This window comes from Notothenia rossii (assembly GCF_949606895.1).
Source record: "Notothenia rossii genome assembly, chromosome: 3".
Classification (NCBI taxonomy): domain Eukaryota; kingdom Metazoa; phylum Chordata; class Actinopteri; order Perciformes; family Nototheniidae; genus Notothenia; species Notothenia rossii.
Window position 1 is genome coordinate 10790637 of NC_136901.1, and position 18708 is coordinate 10809344.

An 18708-nucleotide genomic window follows, 5' to 3' on the forward strand; every position below is an offset into this window, starting at 1 on the left:
CAGCTGATCTGATCTCTGATCTCTCTCTCGAGTCCGGTTATCGAGAGGTGAAGTCCCTCCCTTTCCGGGGGAGCTCCATGGAACCTTATTTCGGAAAAAGTATGTATTGAAGTCAATGGGGACTGGCTCCACCTTAAAAAAGCTAAGCAATGCTTCTGCATATTATGAGCAATCTTTACTTTTAGAGTACTTTTACCCAGAAAGTATTTTTCTTGCATGTACACTCTTGAATATACTGTAGTATTCAGTTCTCAGAGGTCACAGCCTTGGCTTGTGATGACACCAGATGGATTTGGTTACATAGGTCATTTGTCCAAGATGTCTGACCCATATGTGGCAATACATAAGGCGGGAACATTAGAGTAAAAACCCTTTGACATTCTGGTGATCTTTTTTGCTATTTTATTACAACAAAACTGTACCAAGTAATTTTTTCAAGAATAATATACATTTCATGTCGAAAATAGCTAAAATGTGACGACATAAAAATAGTCAGGACAAATGTTTTTTTATTAGAACAATATCAATCAAAGCAACACAATTCACATATTTAAGGCACAGTTTCCCATTTAATGCTGTTCACCATTGTCCAAAGAAAATTGAAATAGGTAAGAACAAATAAGAATTTCATTCCAAAAATGGCACATCCACAGTTTAAAGAAATACAGTATAAAATAAAAAAATAAACTGACACATGGTTTTATTGGGTATGACTATGAAGATATGTTTTTTGAATGTTTGTGTTATGTTTTGCCACAGAACATTTATGATCTGCATCTTCAAATTAATTCCATCATTTAATGTTAACACACACAAATTAATACAATCCCAAATAATCAGTAGTCAAACAAATAAATTACAGAGAGTACTGACAAAGTGACAACAACCTTTTAAAGAATTGATGTCAAACAAAAAACTAAAACAAATCATGACATCGATTTGTCAAAAGCAAATATTCCAGGATAGTTCAACTGCCAACCTTGGATAAAATGAGAAGTAAAAAATGACCATGTAGTTATTCTTATTTTAATTTCAAATTAATATGTTTACATTTCTTAAAATAATGGAAAAAGACTTTCAATAACTTAATAACTGTATCATTACCCAGCGTTCGGTACTGATAGCTGTAAGTGAAGTCATTGTACATCAAAACCGATATGTTCTTATGTGCCCAGTATACAGCGAAAAATGAGGGAAAAGTGAATACGACTTAAAGCCTTATTGCTTCAGGAATTACCAGGCCCTGACATGAACACTGATATATTGTGTGTAGATGGATATAAGAATAAATGCACAATGTAAACATACGATAACTATGACAATTGAGATATTTTGAGGTACATTTCTTTACCGCTGCTCTCCAATACCTCTTAGATATATTAGACAAGGACCAGATACATTCATACAATGGAAATACTCGGGTCATCGTTCAATAACTGCATCACTTTTATGGACTCCATTGGTGTATGTGATGTAGGTAATGCAAAGAAATATCCAATGGAGTATGTTGTTACTTTATCTCAAAAGTGTATTCTGCCAAACCTGATTGTAAACCTTTTACCAGGACTTACATTGTACCTTTAAGACTATAGTAGTTTGAACACAAACATGGTATAAAATAGCATGAATGTGTCATTCTTGTTGCCATTTTTTACATGGGGTACAATAAGAATCCGGAAAACGAAGAGTGGACATATTGACCGGCATAAAGTCCTGAGGCCTGGTCGGACGGCAGCTGTATATGCACGGTGTCTCCTTGTCGTAACGGGAGTACTGCGCTCCCCGATGCCTGATCCAGCAAGCCCTTTGAGTATTCGTCGTATGTGTACATCACTGGCTCATTGTTCTTCGTCAGTGCTACCCACACGTTACCCCCTTTGCAGTGGACGTGGTAAGCAAAATAGTAGACCCCTGGTACGCTACAGGTAAAAACACCATTTTGGGGGTTGTAGTTCTGATTTCCATTGTGCAGGAGTTTGTCAAAGATCACAGGAGATCCTACAGGCGGGAACGGAGTAGTGAGCTTTGCTGTGAACGCAGGCATCTCAACGCCATTTCCACCTATGTCGCCTCCATTTTTCTTCCAACCTTGTTTTGTGCCAGGGTATGGGCCGGTCACGGGGAGGACCTGTCCGATGTCAGGGGATCCAGCGGGCAGTCCTGGAGGACCGGGGAGTCCGGGTTGTCCAGGTTGTCCTGTAAGTCCAGTAGGGCCACTTGGCCCAGTGTTACCTTGAGGACCAATATTACCAGAGGGTCCTAGTTTTCCTTCACCAGGATAGCCAGATTTACCGGGTAAGCCCGTTTCACCTTTTGGCCCTGGCATCCCAGGAGGTCCGAGTGGTCCCCCTGGTCCTGTAAGCCCTGGGATACCTTGTTGTCCCTGGTAGCCTTTCCCTCCAGTTTGTCCTGCCTCTCCCCTCGGTCCAGTTAACCCTGTGGCACCAGGGGTACCAAGTGAACCCCTCATACCAGCTTCTCCTTTAGGGCCAATGGGTCCTTGAAAACCTCTCGGCCCCGGTTGTCCTTCCCCGCCTGAGAAACCCGGCTTTCCTGGAAGACCTTGGGGGCCTATGTCACCCTTCATTCCTGGATTTCCTTTTTGTCCCGCAAATCCATCCTCTCCCTTTTGCCCCGGGAAGCCGAGACTACCAGGAACCCCTATTGGCCCCGGTGGCCCGGGCATTCCGCTAGGACCATTAGGACCGATGACCCCTGGAAGACCTCCGTGACCTTTGTCTCCTTTTAGGCCCGGAGGTCCAGTAAGACCACCATGTCCAATGTGACCCTTAGGTCCTGGAAACCCTGGTTTACCATAACCTGGCATGCCTGGACCCCCTGGTAAACCGTGAGGGCCCGATTCCCCTTTCCCTCCAGGGGGCCCTGGCTGCCCTCTGAAACCATCATTTCCTGGTTTTCCAATTCCTGTCAAGCCTGGTGGTCCTGGTTGGCCTCTTTCACCAGTAGGCCCCGCCAGTCCTGACTCTCCAGAAGTACCAGTTTTTCCTGGTATTCCTGGTTGTCCAGGGACACCATTCATGCCAGGTTTTCCAAACCCGGGCCCGCCCGTATTGCCAGGTTGACCTGGTGGTCCGCTAGGTCCTTTCAAACCTGGTAAACCAGGTTGACCGTACCCTCTGTCTCCCTTGGGACCTGAAGGACCAGGAAACCCAGGTGGACCTTTATGGCCAGGCTCCCCTAGACGACCAAGCTGGCCTGGCAGTCCCTGACCTCCTGGTTTCAAAATCCCTGGAAGTCCAGGGGGACCTGGGCGCCCGGGAGGCCCAGGAAGTCCAGTTGATCCTCCACCACCATTAGAACCAAGGTCACCTTTAGGTCCTGGTAATCCAGGCCCTCCAGGTTTTCCTGGCAATCCTGGCATGCCAGGTTTACTGAGTCCTTGGTATCCTTGAGGACCAGGCAGCCCAGGCTTCCCTGGTAGCCCGGACAATGCCTGGCCTGGTAGCCCTTGTGGCCCTTGTGGTCCTGGCGGTCCTGGCAGTCCTGGGGGGCCCTGAATCCCTTGTGGTCCCTCTCTGAGACCTTCAACAGGACGAGGTGGAGGAGGGCCTTTCGCCCCTCTGAAGAATGTTTGGCCTGTAAACAGAAGGGAACAATTGGTAGATAGAGGTGCATATTGATCAAATAAATCCACACTGATCAATAAAATATATCAATCACAACTAAAGCCGTGAAATCATTTGATTAAATGCATGATCCCATATCAAGACAAATGAAGATTTGAACGTTGAAGAAAATGTCAAATGCTTGTGTAATGGTGATCATGGTTAATGCTATAAAGACAGACGTGTTGCACCTGCTCTAAGCATCGTAGGTGCACAAAGACAGCAGCACAGCAGATCCTCCCTGTACGATTAGCCTGTTTGTAACCAGGGATTCAAATTCAGATGTGTATTTTTGTGTGTTTCACTTTTGTCTATGTCATTGCTGTATAGGTGCCCCCATCAATTGGGGTCATTTCTTTCAGCCCTTAATTAATATTGCAAATAATACTTCAGTATGCATTTTGGGAGTTGCCCTCTTTTGTACAACATGCAATTTAAATAAACCTTTAAAGGCAAACATCCCTTCGGCGACATTTTTGAAAAGGAAACCTGTCCATTACTCAATCAAAAGTGTCTTTATGATATTTCAGCTAAAGTGTGTATAGCTTAGCTTAACTGGCAAATATTAAGTGACTAAATGACTTGTAGCTATTTTCCACTAACCTAAACGGACCTTACCTTTGCCTGCATTCAGTGGCCTCTCTATGCCCTTTTGTAAAGGCAGTGGAGGAAGATCTTTTCCATACTGAGGCAGTAATGGCCCTTCATTGCCATAAGGCAGGTGTGGCATCTCATTCCCCAAAAACTGCTGCTGAGGAAACCCATCATTATACTGTGGCAAGGGCGGGGGCTGGGGCTGCGGGGGGGGCTGCTTAGGTCCGTAATAAGCCCCTCCGTTGGCCAGGTGTAATAAGCACAGCTGGAACACTGTGATTGGTACATAGAAAGTGTGGAGAGGTACAGCTGCCATTTTTCTGCAGTGGAGAAGAAAGTAAAAGTATTAAATTGCAACACAGTGAATAAGGTTTTTATGCAGCTCTGAAATAATAGAACGGGAAAAAAAGTATTTGTTCAGATTCTAATTTACTTCCAATAATGCAACAGGATAGTGTTTTCACACATTTTAGAGTTTAACTAGAAATGGTTGATGTCTCCCTTTATATGGGTAGGGATTGTTTTGTCTTCCCACTCACTGAAGTTACATTTATTCTCCAGGCAGAAATTAATAAGAGATGGGGAAGAAGCACCGCATCTGCAATAAGCTGTGTTCACCTGGATATATACAGTTTAACTTAAGAGCTGCCTCCATGTAAGCCCCCCACCAGCAGGCAGTGCTCTCCATCACACAGCTGAGTCAGACATAATGAAACCCTCCTTTGCTCCTGCTCTCCCCTTGTTTACACATCTATTCAAACACACTTTGTAAAAGCCTCAGAGTCTCATATCCTTTAGGTGAATTACACAAAGCGCTTGCTGCTAAAACACATATCGTAATTAAGGGGCCCCACAGGGGAGGTGGTCAGCACTGAACATAATCCGTAATCCTTTAAACATGCTTGTGCTAAAGAGATTGGAAAAGTGCTGCCAAGAACACAGTGTGAAAATAAACAGGGATGGTTGAATGTATGTTTTCCTGCGCTGTGCTGTTTGTGTGCCCTGAAACAGTACCAAGAGACGAAGGTTTTTTTGGAAGTAAGACTCGCTCACATTTTTCCGGGCAATCGCTAAAAAAGCAAACTATAGTGCCGGGCCTAATACGTTTAGTTCACCAGTGCAATAAGTGTGTAACAGGTATAAATGGGTCGCAACAAAAAAGCTACTTTAAACCAAATAGTAGGAATCAGTTTGACCTAATCGGATCTCTTATGGTTCAGTTGTGCAAAACGTCAAATTCTCTTACGTTCAGATTTCCTCCAGCGTCCGGTTCCTCCTCTCCTTCTTTCCTCACTTTAGGTCGTTTTTCCGGTTCTTTTCCAGGAAGCGAGTAGGACGGCGGCCATGCACGGGGGGAGCAGCCAGGTGTTAGCTGCAGTCCTGCTGGCCCTGTGAAAATATGAATGTCAACTTCGATGGATGTCAGATGGTGACCTTTCGCAGAGGCCTGGGGTTTGTAGCACTAAGCTGCCATCTCCACCTGGTAGACATATTTGGGCCTCGATACAGTAATGCTGAGACACACCTCTTTCCTTGAGGAATGTAGGGAGGGTTATATCAAAATAAATGTAACTGAACTTTAAAATGACGAATCTATATCTTTGTATCCTGTAAAGACACTAGGTAATAATACATAACATGTTTCGGCAGTGTGCCTCATCACACCCATCCCACTAATGTCAGTGCACTTTCAAAGTGAAAGAATGTATAGATCCAGCACCATGGACAGAGCCTGTCTACCTGTGAGACTCAACTGATCCGCTGGTCATACATTTCCTAACATCACATAGAATCTGAATCCAAACACCAGCAGAATCACATTTAAAAGCTGTTGTCGAGATGGCTTTAATGTCCGGAACATTGGGCAATCAAATGACATGAACACGATTACAAACAAATCTGGTAAACTGACTGAAGCTAGTCGTTTAAGTGCTTCAATGCCCAGACTAAACAGCATTTTTAGTAAGGCAGAACTGGAGCAAAACATCTCTTTCAGATATAAAACCAGCACTGGATGGATCCAACCCGCAAGCATTGATCTTCTTAATTGAACATGATTTCTCACATGTGGATTTCAAGCTGATCAATTCTAAGGTCAAAATCCCTTATACTCCCACAAGGAAAAGGGAACATATGCTTGGCGAGGAAATGAGACGACCACCGTACAAAAAACAAGGAGGACAGAGCTCTGCTTTGAAACACATGTTCCCTCCGACTTCCAAGGATACGTCAGGTCTTTATTAAGCAGACAAAAACACATCGAATCCATTCACTGGAGATGCATGAGTAGCAGGGATCATATTGGAAGTTGGATGCAGCTTCAGAGCTTCATCAGCGGTGACCTTATGTCTAAGACACACATAGGTTAAAGACAATATAAGCGAATGGAAGGACACTTTGTCCACGTTTTACATGTGGTTCAACTTCATACATGCAATTGGCTGAATTTCACATGGACATCCATAGGTTTCTTGTAAGTTAAACAACTATTTTACTTATTACATCTGGAGTTATGCTGCCTTCTGTCTCCATAGCAAAACAAAATGTACTCAACTATTACTCTGAAGAAAGAGACTTTGAATTCCATATCAGCAGTCCTCCAGACAGTGTAATGGGAATGATTTCTGTCTTTCAACTTCATAGTCTTTTTGTATTAAATAACAGTAATGATGGCTGCATTCCACATAGGGAAGGTCCTGGAGGAGGAACACTTAATGGAACTGAGCCATTGTTTACCCACAGAATTATGGTTGAATTATAAGGATACTACATCCTGTTCAGCTAAAGTTTTGACCCAATTGAAGTATTTTCCAAAGTCCATCACCTGACTTCTTCAACCCTTTGCACAGGTAATTTCCACGAAGAACATTCTCCAGCACAACATGAGCTTTCAATTACAACAAGTGTGCGCCGATGGGACAAGATTTGTTGAGTTATTTTAGAGTGGAGCTGTAATTCCATTGAATGCTTGATCTTTCAAGGTACAGCCAATGTTTCTTACAAAATAACTCCAACCAGAATTTCCCTTGCAAATTGGGGAGTTTAGTCTAAGATATCATCCAGGGACTATTACTTTCATGGCGTTGGGAAATGAGAGTGTATAATGACCTGAACTTTCAGATATTCAGACCAAAGCTTCAGATGAAAAGTGATTCCTCTCTGATGTTTTTGAACATTCAGAAGTATGACATTTACCGCAGGAAAGCACAGGTGTATTTGATCACTTTAATGGCCGCTGCATTCCTCTTAGGGGAGGTCTGTGTATTGTGCGTGCTGGCGCAGAATAATAGACTAACTAAACACCAGAAATATACTTCTAGTAAGTGATGATAAAAAGTATCAACATGGGCACAGCTGGGAGGGAGGCTACCACACACCTGGTCTGTTGTTCTCATCACTTGCCATAACCAGTGTAGCATTTCAATCACATCAGAAGTGCCCCCCCAAAACTATGAGGTCTAACACCTCCCTGTCCCTTTACCTCCATTGCTTTTCATGTTCTCTGAGTGAGTCGTTCCGGCGCAGAATTGTGAGGATGTCCAATGAAGTTGCATTCATTCCATTGACTTGAGGACACATCAAGGTGACGCAAACCAGAAGCTATTTGATTGGTCACCTAGACACATAAACAGATCCAGCCCATGTACAAAGTAAAAAACATTGCTGTGAAAATGGTCCATTGGTTCAGCTTCACCAGACAATGTTAACAACTTCTTTTCAGCTACTGAACTTCTTCTCACAAGAACCTCTTTGTGTAGCCTCATCAACACTTATCCATTCTATGCCAAAGTCAAACGAGATGATTGATTCCAGTCTAATCTGCCTAGTAGTAGTAGCACCTCAACAATCCACACATTTATACCTCATATCTTGGTTTTTTGCAATTTCTGGGCCAGATGCCGCCATATCCCCCAGCAATGAAGATAATTCAATTGAATTGCAAACAAAAGCACGTAACTTCAACGTACAAAAGGCTGGCATTCATGAGACAACACTGCTGCTCACGGGATGAAATACATATCGATTTGGCATCATTGGTTGCAAGATAACGCATTGCAATTCACTGGGGAGTTGTACCGCTGCATATTTGCACGTTATGCAGCCCTTTGACTTTGGCTTTGTGTTATTGATGCAGCATGTTACTGAAAGAATTCCATCCGGCTGTATATGTATTCAGATGGTTCCGCAATAAATATCTACACGACGTGACCTCCTTGAATCTCAAAAACAAAGACGGAGCAAGAATCCTTTCCTGCTTGTTTTCTTTCTTTCATTTCGTGCATTCACTTTTGCAGACACCTCCTTAGCCCCTTCGCTTGATGACAATCCCATGCAACAAAGACTGCCTGCCCCCCCCCCCACCCAGAATGGATGCAGTGAAGCTCACTGCCAACACTTACAACCACAGCCGGCCCCGCTTGGTGATGAGCCACAAGTCTTTTATCACCTCCAGCATGGCTTTGAAAAATAATCAAATTTCCATTGCTCCTCTGTGTTCCTCTGCTGACTGATTCCAGATGCGGGACTCTCGCTCTCGATAAACAAACGATGAGGAACAGAGGCATGTCATTGCTTACAGATACGGGTGCCTGTCTTAATTGCCTGTGGTCACGTCTGGCTTTCTGTATTTTATTTCAGAGGGTCTTTCTTTCACAATAACAGAAAAGCATACCACTATTGTACCTATGTGAAGAGGCACTATTCACACGGCTGACGAATTGTGTGATTCGCAGTGGCCCGTAAACCCTGTATGTTTTCAGCAACTACAGCAGTTTTGAAATCATGTAATAGTAGTATACATGTAACTTTTCAGAGCAGTGCAAAAACGTGTACACACACACAAACACAAAGGAATGCAACGATCAGCTGACAGAAGCATTAGAAGCGCCAAGTCAACATCTGTGGATGCACCTGTATGTGTGTGTGACTATTTGCATGTGTGTGTGAGTTGTTGCTGTTGTTACATATCTTGTAATAGCGAAACACTCGACAACTGTGACTCTCCTGCTCTCACTGCATGTGGAGCATTAAAAAGAGGACTTTATACATTTTCCATCCAGCAATAATAATAATGTTTTAAAACAGAGCTGGAATATTTCTTGTTTCATTTAATTTCATTCAAGATACATCTGAAATATGTCTCTGCCTATATATTTTTCACGAGTAATGTCTTTTTTTCCACAGCTAGGAAAAAAAAATATCTGATTTGTTTGTATCTTTAACAAATCATACTATTGAGCCCTCAATATGACCTAATCTTTCAATCGCTGCTGATCAAAAATCATGGTATTCTGGGATATACATGCGCACAAACCAATCATAGGTCGAAATATTGAGAAATACAGCTTGATTATAAAATCACAAGAGGAAATAAAAGTCGGATCTTTTTGTTCCCAGACTTTTGTTAAATCAGATGTGTTTGTTTTATTAGTCTCAGTCTCTTGCTGAATTATTCTCACGAACCACAAGTCTGAGAACATTATGGGCCTGAAGCTGTTTTTCTTTTCTGCTGCTCTTTTTGTCTCCAACAGGTGATTCATCCCACCTCAACCATAGAGTAACCTTTCTGTTTCCACCACACAGCTAATCTCGATGGGAAGGTAATATCTTGGTCCCTCTCCAACTTATTTATCTCTTCCACAGCATTCCTTCACACCTACTTGATCTCTTTGCAGGGCGAAGGCCGTAGTTGCCTTTCGGAGACGTCTACCGCCGCGCTCTCGACGAGGCAGACGCGGGGTCAGCTGACTTTTGCAGCCTTATTTCAAACTGATGGTCCAAATAACCACGGAGGGAGAAAGTAGCATCCGGATGACTTTCGAATTGGCAACCGCAGTGTTTGCTTACTGCTTCTCGAACCTCTGACATACACGTACGTACAGCACATAATTGCACTTACGCCACACACGCACGCACGCACGCACGCACGCACACACACACACACACACACACACACACATACACACACACACACACACACACACACACACACACACACACACACACACACACACACACACACACACACACACACACACACACACACACACACACACACACACACACACACACACACACACACACACACACACACACACACACACACAGTGACAGATTATCCCTCTCCTACAGCTCTGGGAACCACAAGTCACCCAATGTCTGGCCCGCAATTTTCATTTCTGGCAAAAAATTGGAGCGGGGGGGGTTGAATTATTTTCCGATTTGCTTTGAGTTCTGTCAAAACAGAGTATCTGGTATCAGTGGACAGCATTTAATAGTAGGTCTCTACATATTTTTACACAAGTTGTTTGTGTGTTTAGAGAGGAAACACAATGACAAACAAGGATGGGGAGAGTGCATTTCTCAGTCTGAAAATGTACCCTGAAGAGAGTTTGTTTGACCGGCCATGTTCCACTATCGTGCACAGCAGGATGGAAACAGGCCTTTCAGACGGTTCCAAACTGACTCCAAGTGTTCGCCTGAGCTTTGTGTGGTTTTGCCACTTTTTCTTTCTTGCTTGCTCTGATATTTGCTCTGGCTCTTGAAGGGACACTCCACCAGTGAAATTATTATTTTTATAGGCAAAAGCAACGTTTGGCCAATAATCAGAACCGATCGCTGATACTATGCTCACACGTCACAGATTCCAGTGGGGAATTCTGCAGTTTGCAGCTGCATAAATATATTTTATATACCGTGTAAAACCAGCCACAATGTGCAGGAGACCAGATGTTGTCTCCCGTCTTTAGATTTGACCCTTTCCAATGAATCATTTTCAAGTACTTGCACCCAACTTTTCCATTTTACACCATGGTGTACTTATACATACTACATATATATATGGAAGCCCTGAAATGCAAGCGAGGAAAAAAATGCAGGTGATGCAGAAGTGTTTTCTGCTGTCATATTTATAATAATAGTCGAACAGAACAAATTAAGGAATTTAGAAAGATCATCCTGACAATAAAATATGTTTCTGTTTGAAAATAATAAACATGGTGAGAAAAATAATTCACCGGTAGATCAGAGCTAGAACAAGAATGAACTTTTCCTTTGCTTATGCCTTTAAGGGATTCCATACATTAAAAGTGGAAATATTGTAGATTTTACTCCAAAACAGTCATCTGAAAGTGTGACTTTTACTATAAGAATAAAAAAGCAACTTGTACACATTTGTATAAATACAAAGTTAGCTAGAGCATAAATCTGATGTTTTTAACCTAGAGTACATTTGGTAGAATACGGAGCATTTACTTGCAGTCGAGTGTTCCTGTATGAAACATGAATATTTACTCAGTGCAAATCAATCTGATTTGAAAGGCCAAAAAAGCCCCAACTCAAATTGACCACAATGATAGATGCTTTTGCAATTCAAACACAAAGCGCATGAACAGAAAGTACAAGCAGGCAAATGAAACCTTCAGGATGAGTAGTGATTGGTGAAATGTGGAGGGTGAGGGCAGAGAACTGGTGATGATTATAAGTTTGCTTTAAGACAAGGTTTCATAGAATCTGATGATGGTTTCCCAAGAGGAGTGTATCTCTCTTTAATGCACTGACTACTCCAGGGGCTTGTCGGTTGTCTGCATTTGCAAACGTTAGGATTTATCGACATGATAAAATGGCCTGGGAAAATGTAGTGCGTGCTGTAACAAGCATGCGTCTTCTGACTGGTGACAGTAATGAGATATGACGACAGTCCAGGGAAGCCTAATGCGTTATACAGTCCTACCGTTAAATATGCCACTCAGGGCACAAATATGATCCTCCCTTTCCTACTGTCCAGATGTTTCACGCTGGCGTATTTACGAGGGATAATAAGAGCTACGACTCGGGAGTGTAGGTAGGAGATACTTTACAGTCAATCTGCATGATTTAAGATATTTACTCCCGCAGCTAATAGGAGAGATTAATGGCTACATACACTTGGATATGATTAACAATGCCTTAGTGCCACAATTGCAGTTAGAATGTATATTTGGAGCAATTTTTCAGGCAGCAGTGGTAGTGTGTTTGGACACATGGCTTTAAGTCACAGCGCTGCAGCTGCAGATCAACACACACATTCCCTCTGAGCTACATAAACACTTCCTGTTCAGTAGGTGACAACTGTGAGGGAGTCTGAGAGAGAGAGGGAAAACAGTCTGGAGACATTAACAGAGTGACAAATATTTAAAGTCACAGCCGGCTGGCTTGACAGAAGCTTCTGGATTACTCTCTGCACACACCGGGGCCTCACACTGGCAGCTTCTGCTTCTGTAACCTTCACACTTTGCTCAAAGCACATTTTCACAAGTTGAACACAAACAAAAGCAAGCACTACAAACTGTGAAAGAAACATTAACATCCTCTATTATAGCTTCAAGTAAGTACACAGACACACACACACACACACACACACACACACACACACACACACACACACACACACACACACACACACACACACACACACACACACACACACACACACACACACACACACACACACACACACACACACACACACACACAACTACAATTGTACTGAAATGGCCGTGGTTGTGAGTCAAATCCTTTCTGACGTAACGAAATTCAGGTAATTGTATAAAAATATAGTACAATTGAATAAAAAAAGAAATATTCATATCATGATATCACAAAACAAATGTACGTTCATGTTCCAGATGTTATCATCCAGACGTTTATTTGCTCTATTTGTTCACTTTTGTAAGTTGACAGATTCTCTCTCCACATACTTAAAGTGTATTAGAGTGAATTCATTTCCCATAAAAGAGACAAAATACACGCATAGACATAAATATAATATTTTGGCTACAATAATCGTGAAGTTAAGTCTGATTTTGTGACAGCCCTAAACCCAATGACCTCGGACCCTTAACTGACTGTTTTTCTCAAGTTGGGGAATCTTTTCTTTTTCTTCTTTCTAGTATGGAAAAGCATGCAACCTCCCCCAAAATGCAAGCATGCATCCTGGCTGTTGATAGCACCGCGGGTAAGCCACCCACAACCTCTCACAGGACAATCAAACATTCGCCAAATGTATTGCCCACAATCACAAAGCTCTACATTTTCTTCATTTAAGCTTCCGTGACTTCCTCCCGTCTGCAGAACGGTGTTTTGTGTGTTTCCACCGCGCTGCTGCCACATTCCGCTGATGCCAACAATCCTCTCCGAGCACCCAGGATTACACTACGAGTGTTTTACGGTAATCAAAAACCATCAGCAACTCAATTGAGCTACTTCTTTAACCTCAACTATGTGAGCCCACCACATTTTCCCCTAATTAAAAGTGTTTTTCTCTCAAAGAAAGGAAAAACATCATCGCTTTCAATGGCAATAAAGGGCTGAAAGTTAGAAACAGCTGCAAAAAATCTAACCTCTCAGTTCTATAAATTCAACCATTGTGGTGTCTTATATTTTATTAAGACACTTATCACCCCACCAGGCCTGTGAAGCTCATTAGCTTTTCCACTTGTGCAAAACAATCTGCTGTCATGCAAGTTATATCAGCGATCAGAAAACATTCCCACCGCTGTCCTAAATCCACATCCGGTGTGAAACAGGGTTCCCCAACTGTTTCCTGGCAGGTGAACATTGTCAACTTTTATAAATCTGATTGATCTGTGGAGAATGTGTCTTTAGAAGCAGTCAAAAAACCTGACTAAATACCAAAGGTTTAAAACACTTCTGGTTTAGGTCAAAAGAAAGTTGGCTCAAAGATTTCTTAAACCCCAAACTTTCCAACTTGCAGAGAATTCCCTGAGCCATTTTCTAAATCTGACTCAAATCCTGTTTTCTTTTATTTATGTGCAATAGTTCAAAGCAGAATAACCGTAGCATTTCGTCCATGCCTTCATTTTCCCTGAAAGAGGTGCAGCGTAAAATCTCCAAAATGTCAAGAAATTCCGTGAACTGCTGCTAAATCCTGTCAAGATGCTGCACCGTGCGTTTATTTTAACAAGCTAAAGCCTGAGTTATTCTTCCCAGGTGTCTCTTTTGGACATTGTTTTTCATTTGGAAAACTGTCAGACGTTATCTGCAGAGACTTCTGTCAGCAGAGGCTTCACAGCAGAGAGCTGGACGTCTTAAGAAAACACACTTTGTCTCTCTACCTCAGAGATCTTCTTCCTCACGTGCCATCCCAAAAGCTACTCTATTGTTTCAGGAATTCAAAAAGGGCGTGATTTGTCATATTTTTCCGGGAGAAAAAAGGGAAACTGATCCAGTCAAGCTAGTGCAATCAGACAACCATGCAAGACAAACACATAGAACCTAATGAATGTGCACCAAAAGGCCTATAAGCACAGCAGCATGCCAACCAAAACATGTCCGCGGTGACGCATCACTTACCTCTGTGTGCTGCTGCAGGGTGAAAGTATCACAGAGCTTTGAGGAGTTTGGGACAGACGCTGAACAGCAGCTCTGCTCAGGGGTTTGGCTTTTATCTGCAGGTGGGTGGAGCTGCAAGAGAGGAGAGGAGACGCATGAGAAGGAGGGAGAAGCAGAGGAGAGGATGTGTGTGAGGGGGGGGGGGGAACACTACTGGAACAGCATGTTTGCAGTGTTAGAAGTGATTAGAGACAGAACACAATGACCGAGAGGAGGAAGGCTCCTGTGTGACTGTCGCTGCTTTCTTTTCATGCACACAGATAGAGGGCCAACGCTGACAACACTATCCATTCAAAAGGTCCGTTGATTTTGATCAGCAGACTGTTTTCTCAAAATTCACCGGAGAGGTCAACAATCTGCATGGAAATACTGACCTCATACCTGTCTGCAAGCACGCTTCCTGTTCATGTAGTTATTAACCTGAGACTCAGATCTCAAGGCCAAGTTGCCAGGGCAACGTGATGAGCACAGAGAACCTTGGCAGCCGCTCTTATAACTGTTTCCTGTTCCTCAATCAGCCTGCTTTCCTCTGGGGGATTGGCACTCATTAGTAATGCTTACAGGTGCATGCTCTGTTACCACAGCAGTTAGTAACAAATCCATGTGATGTTTTTGTCTCACGTTTTATTTGGTTCACATTATTTTGATCTTAGAAAAGTTGGTGCTATTCATGGGCATCACATATTTTCCTAATGCTATTTGATCTATGTGATTGAATAAAATGTGACGAATCCAGTCATCATAAATATAATTCATTCGTGGGCATGGCTTTCATCTACCATTTGGCAAAAATAATAGGAATGTGTTAATGCTCCAAAACCAACAAACCAGTGGGGAAAGAACTGAGAGTCTTCGTGGGTTCACTTTTAATTTATTTTCCTGGCCTTTTTCTCTGACATATGGGGTACGGGAACATAGTTAGAGGCATGTCCTTCATCCTCCGTCTAGAGTAGAGGCTATTCCTGACGCTTTGTTATTTACTTTAGTTATTTACCTCATGCCTCCAAAGGTTTAAAAGTCATTTTTGTATTTCATGGGACGTTACCAAGCGTATGGATATCATAACAAAGGGATTGGTTATCTGGGTGTCCCCCAGACCTTAGTAGACCATAGTCTATAGTAGTCAATTTTGGCTGGTAATGGGACCCCTCGTCATAAAGCCACCTAACGACTTAGACTTAGCAGTCTGCAGACTTTCCCCTTCCTGCAGTGCACCCCGTGATTATTTGCTAAAGAAAGGAAATAATTGAGAGTTTTAAGACTGTGGCTGGCATTTCATTAAAACCTGGGAAAGTGTGAGGATTCAGAATAGAGCCAACTATTTCACAAGCAAAGCAATTACAATCTTCACATCAGTCTGGTTCTATAATGTGACCACGGACCTGGCAAAAAGAATAGTGGTGAAGAGGGTTTTCTCTCTTTGCATTTAGTGAGTATAATCCCAGTCTGTACACTAAACTATTCAAAGTAATACCTTTTTTAAATGTGTGATGTATCAAGTCTGATAGCACCTTTTCCCTCATGATTCCTGTCGAGCCACCTTAACTGTTTTGTGTCCTTTGCAGAGCACTTTTGTAAGGTTTTGGCTCAAAACAACTTGGCAGATGCAGGTTCTGGACTTACAGGATGTCATTAAATGAAACAATGCAAACTTAATACCAGTTACAGCTTTGGGGCAAGAAGACTAATGTAGCTCAGCGCAAGTTCTATCAGGAAGACAACATTATCGGGTGCCACACGTTATCTCAATAAGTGATCAGGGGCATCACGCCCCGGCTATCCAATCATCGCACCTGCTAACCCCTTTAAATCTGCTCTCCCCTCCCCATCAGTTGTCATTTCAGGTGTCAACGCACAACCCTCCTCCACCCCTTCGCCTCCTGTCTGCGAATACAGGGCCAAGCTGAAACCTTCTCCCTTCAGGTCGGACAAACTACTATCACCACCACCAGTGTCTAGACCCCGGGGGGTTCATCAGAGTGGTTCTTTCCCTCCTGAATGATCATCCTGCAAACCCGGGGCCTAATCGCCAAAACATCATTACAGTTACTTGTTGTAATACGTCAATCACTATTCCCGCATGTCATGGGTCCCGATAATAAACATGTATTTCATACATCACGTCTCTCCTGATTGAAATAGTCCTAATGCAATGAGGCACAACTGTATACAGTGGGGCAAAAAAGTATTTAGTCAGCCACCAATTGTGCAAGTTCTCCCACTTAAAAAGATGAGAGGCCTGTAATTGTCATCCTAGGTACACCTCAACTATGAGAGACAAAAGGAGAAAAAAAATCCAGAAAATCACATTGTCTGATTTTTAAAGAATTTATTTGAAAATTATGGTGGAAAATAAGTATTTTTTCAATAACAAAAGTTCATCTCAATACTTTGTCACTTTGTTTTGTTGGCAATGACAGAGGTCAAACGTTTTCTGTAAGTCTTCACAAGGTTTTCACACACTGTTGCTGGTATTTTGGCCCATTCCTCCATGCAGATCTCCTCTAGAGCAGTGATGTTTTGGGGCTGTCGCTGGGCAACACGGACTTTCAACTCCCTCCAAAGATTTTCTATGGGGTTGAGATCTGGAGACTGGCTAGGCCACTCCAGGACCTTGAAATGCTTCTTACGAAGCCACTCCTTCGTTGCCCGGGCGGTGTGTTTGGTATCATTGTCATGCTGAAAGACCCAGCCACGTTTCATCTTCAATGCCCTTGCTGATGGAAGGAGGTTGTCACTCAAAATCTCACGATACATGGCCCCATTCATTCTTTCCTTTACACGGATCAGTCGTCCTGGTCCCTTTGCAGAAACACAGCCCCAAAGCATGATGTTTCCACCCCCATGTTTCACAGTAGGTATGGTGTTCTTTGGATGCAACTCAGCATTCTTTCTCCTCCAAACACGTCTAGTTGAGTTTTGACCAAAAAGTTATATTTTGGTTTCATCTGACCATATGACATTCTCCCAATCCTCTTCAGGATCATCTAAATGCTCTCTAGCAAACTTCAGACGGGCCTGGACATGTACTGGCTTAAGCAGGGGGACACGTCTGGCACTGCAGGATTTGAGTCCCTGGCGGCGTAGTGTGTTACTGATGGTAGCCTTTGTTACTTTGGTCCCAGCTCTCTTCAGGTCATTGACTAGGTCCCCCCGTGTGGTTCTGGGATTTTTGCTCACTGTTCTTGTGATCATTTTGACCCCACGGGGTGAGATCTTGCGTGGAGCCCCAGATCGAGGGAGATTATCAGTGGTCTTGTATGTCTTCCATTTTCTAATAATTGCTCCCACAGTTGATTTCTTCACACCAAGCTGCTTACCTATTGCATATTCAATCTTCCCAGCCTGGTGCAGGTCTACAATTTTGTTTCTGGTGTCCATTGACAGCTCTTTGGTCTTGGCCATAGTGGAGTTTGGAGTGTGACTGTTTGAGGTTGTGGACAGGTGTCTTTTATACTGATAACGAGTTCAAACAGGTGCCATTAATACAGTTAACAAGTGGAGGACAGAGGAAGAAGTTACAGGTCTGTGAGAGGCAGAAATCTTGTTTGTTTTTAGGTGACCTAATACTTATTTTACCGAGGAATTTACCAATTAATTCATTACAAATCCTACAATGTGATTTCCTGGATTCTTTCCCCCCATTCTGTCTCTCATAGTTTAGGTATACCTAAAATGAAAATGACAGGCCTCTCATCTTTTTAAGTGGGAGAACTTGCACAATTGGTGGCTGACTAAATACTTTTTTGCCCCACTGTACATGTTCCCAGTTGATATACGGTGAAATGTTATGCATTATTCAACACGGTCTGCAGTGCCTCCACAGTGAAACAAGCTGGAACCAGTTACTTTGTGCAGTGACGACTCTCTCTTTTCATGACCACCCCTGAATATTTCTGTCTGGCTGTAAATCCTTTCGTCTCAGAGGCGCTTTGAATCTGGTCTGCAACTCCAATGTTCCTCTCCATTTTTGGTGGATGGTTTGAGAGTTTGGCGGCCAAAGATTCTGGAGACGACAGATTGCCTTCATCCCTTCATCAAAGCCAGCAGGCGGTGTGAAATGCCCAAGGTCTAACACTGATGTCTTCAAAAGATG

General features: G+C 42.9%; 1 protein-coding gene and 1 long non-coding RNA gene across 2 annotated transcripts; one reads left to right on the plus strand and one right to left on the minus strand.

Moving 5' to 3' along the window:
• Positions 1-492: 492 nt before the first annotated feature.
• LOC307033214 (uncharacterized protein) lies at positions 493-14672 on the minus strand. Its single transcript, XM_079671602.1, has 4 exons — positions 14574-14672; positions 5467-5609; positions 4245-4540; positions 493-3597 (listed from the first exon to the last, which is right to left on the minus strand). Exons 3-4 carry the CDS (start codon positions 4534-4536, stop codon positions 1652-1654), a joined length of 2238 nt encoding a protein of 745 aa, XP_079527728.1. The 5' UTR covers positions 4537-4540; positions 5467-5609; positions 14574-14672; the 3' UTR covers positions 493-1651.
• Positions 9747-13215, plus strand: LOC307033215. Its single transcript, XR_013806420.1, has 3 exons — positions 9747-9820; positions 9896-10092; positions 13151-13215. It is a non-coding gene; the product is annotated as an uncharacterized lncRNA (long non-coding RNA).
• Positions 14673-18708: the final 4036 nt, after the last annotated feature.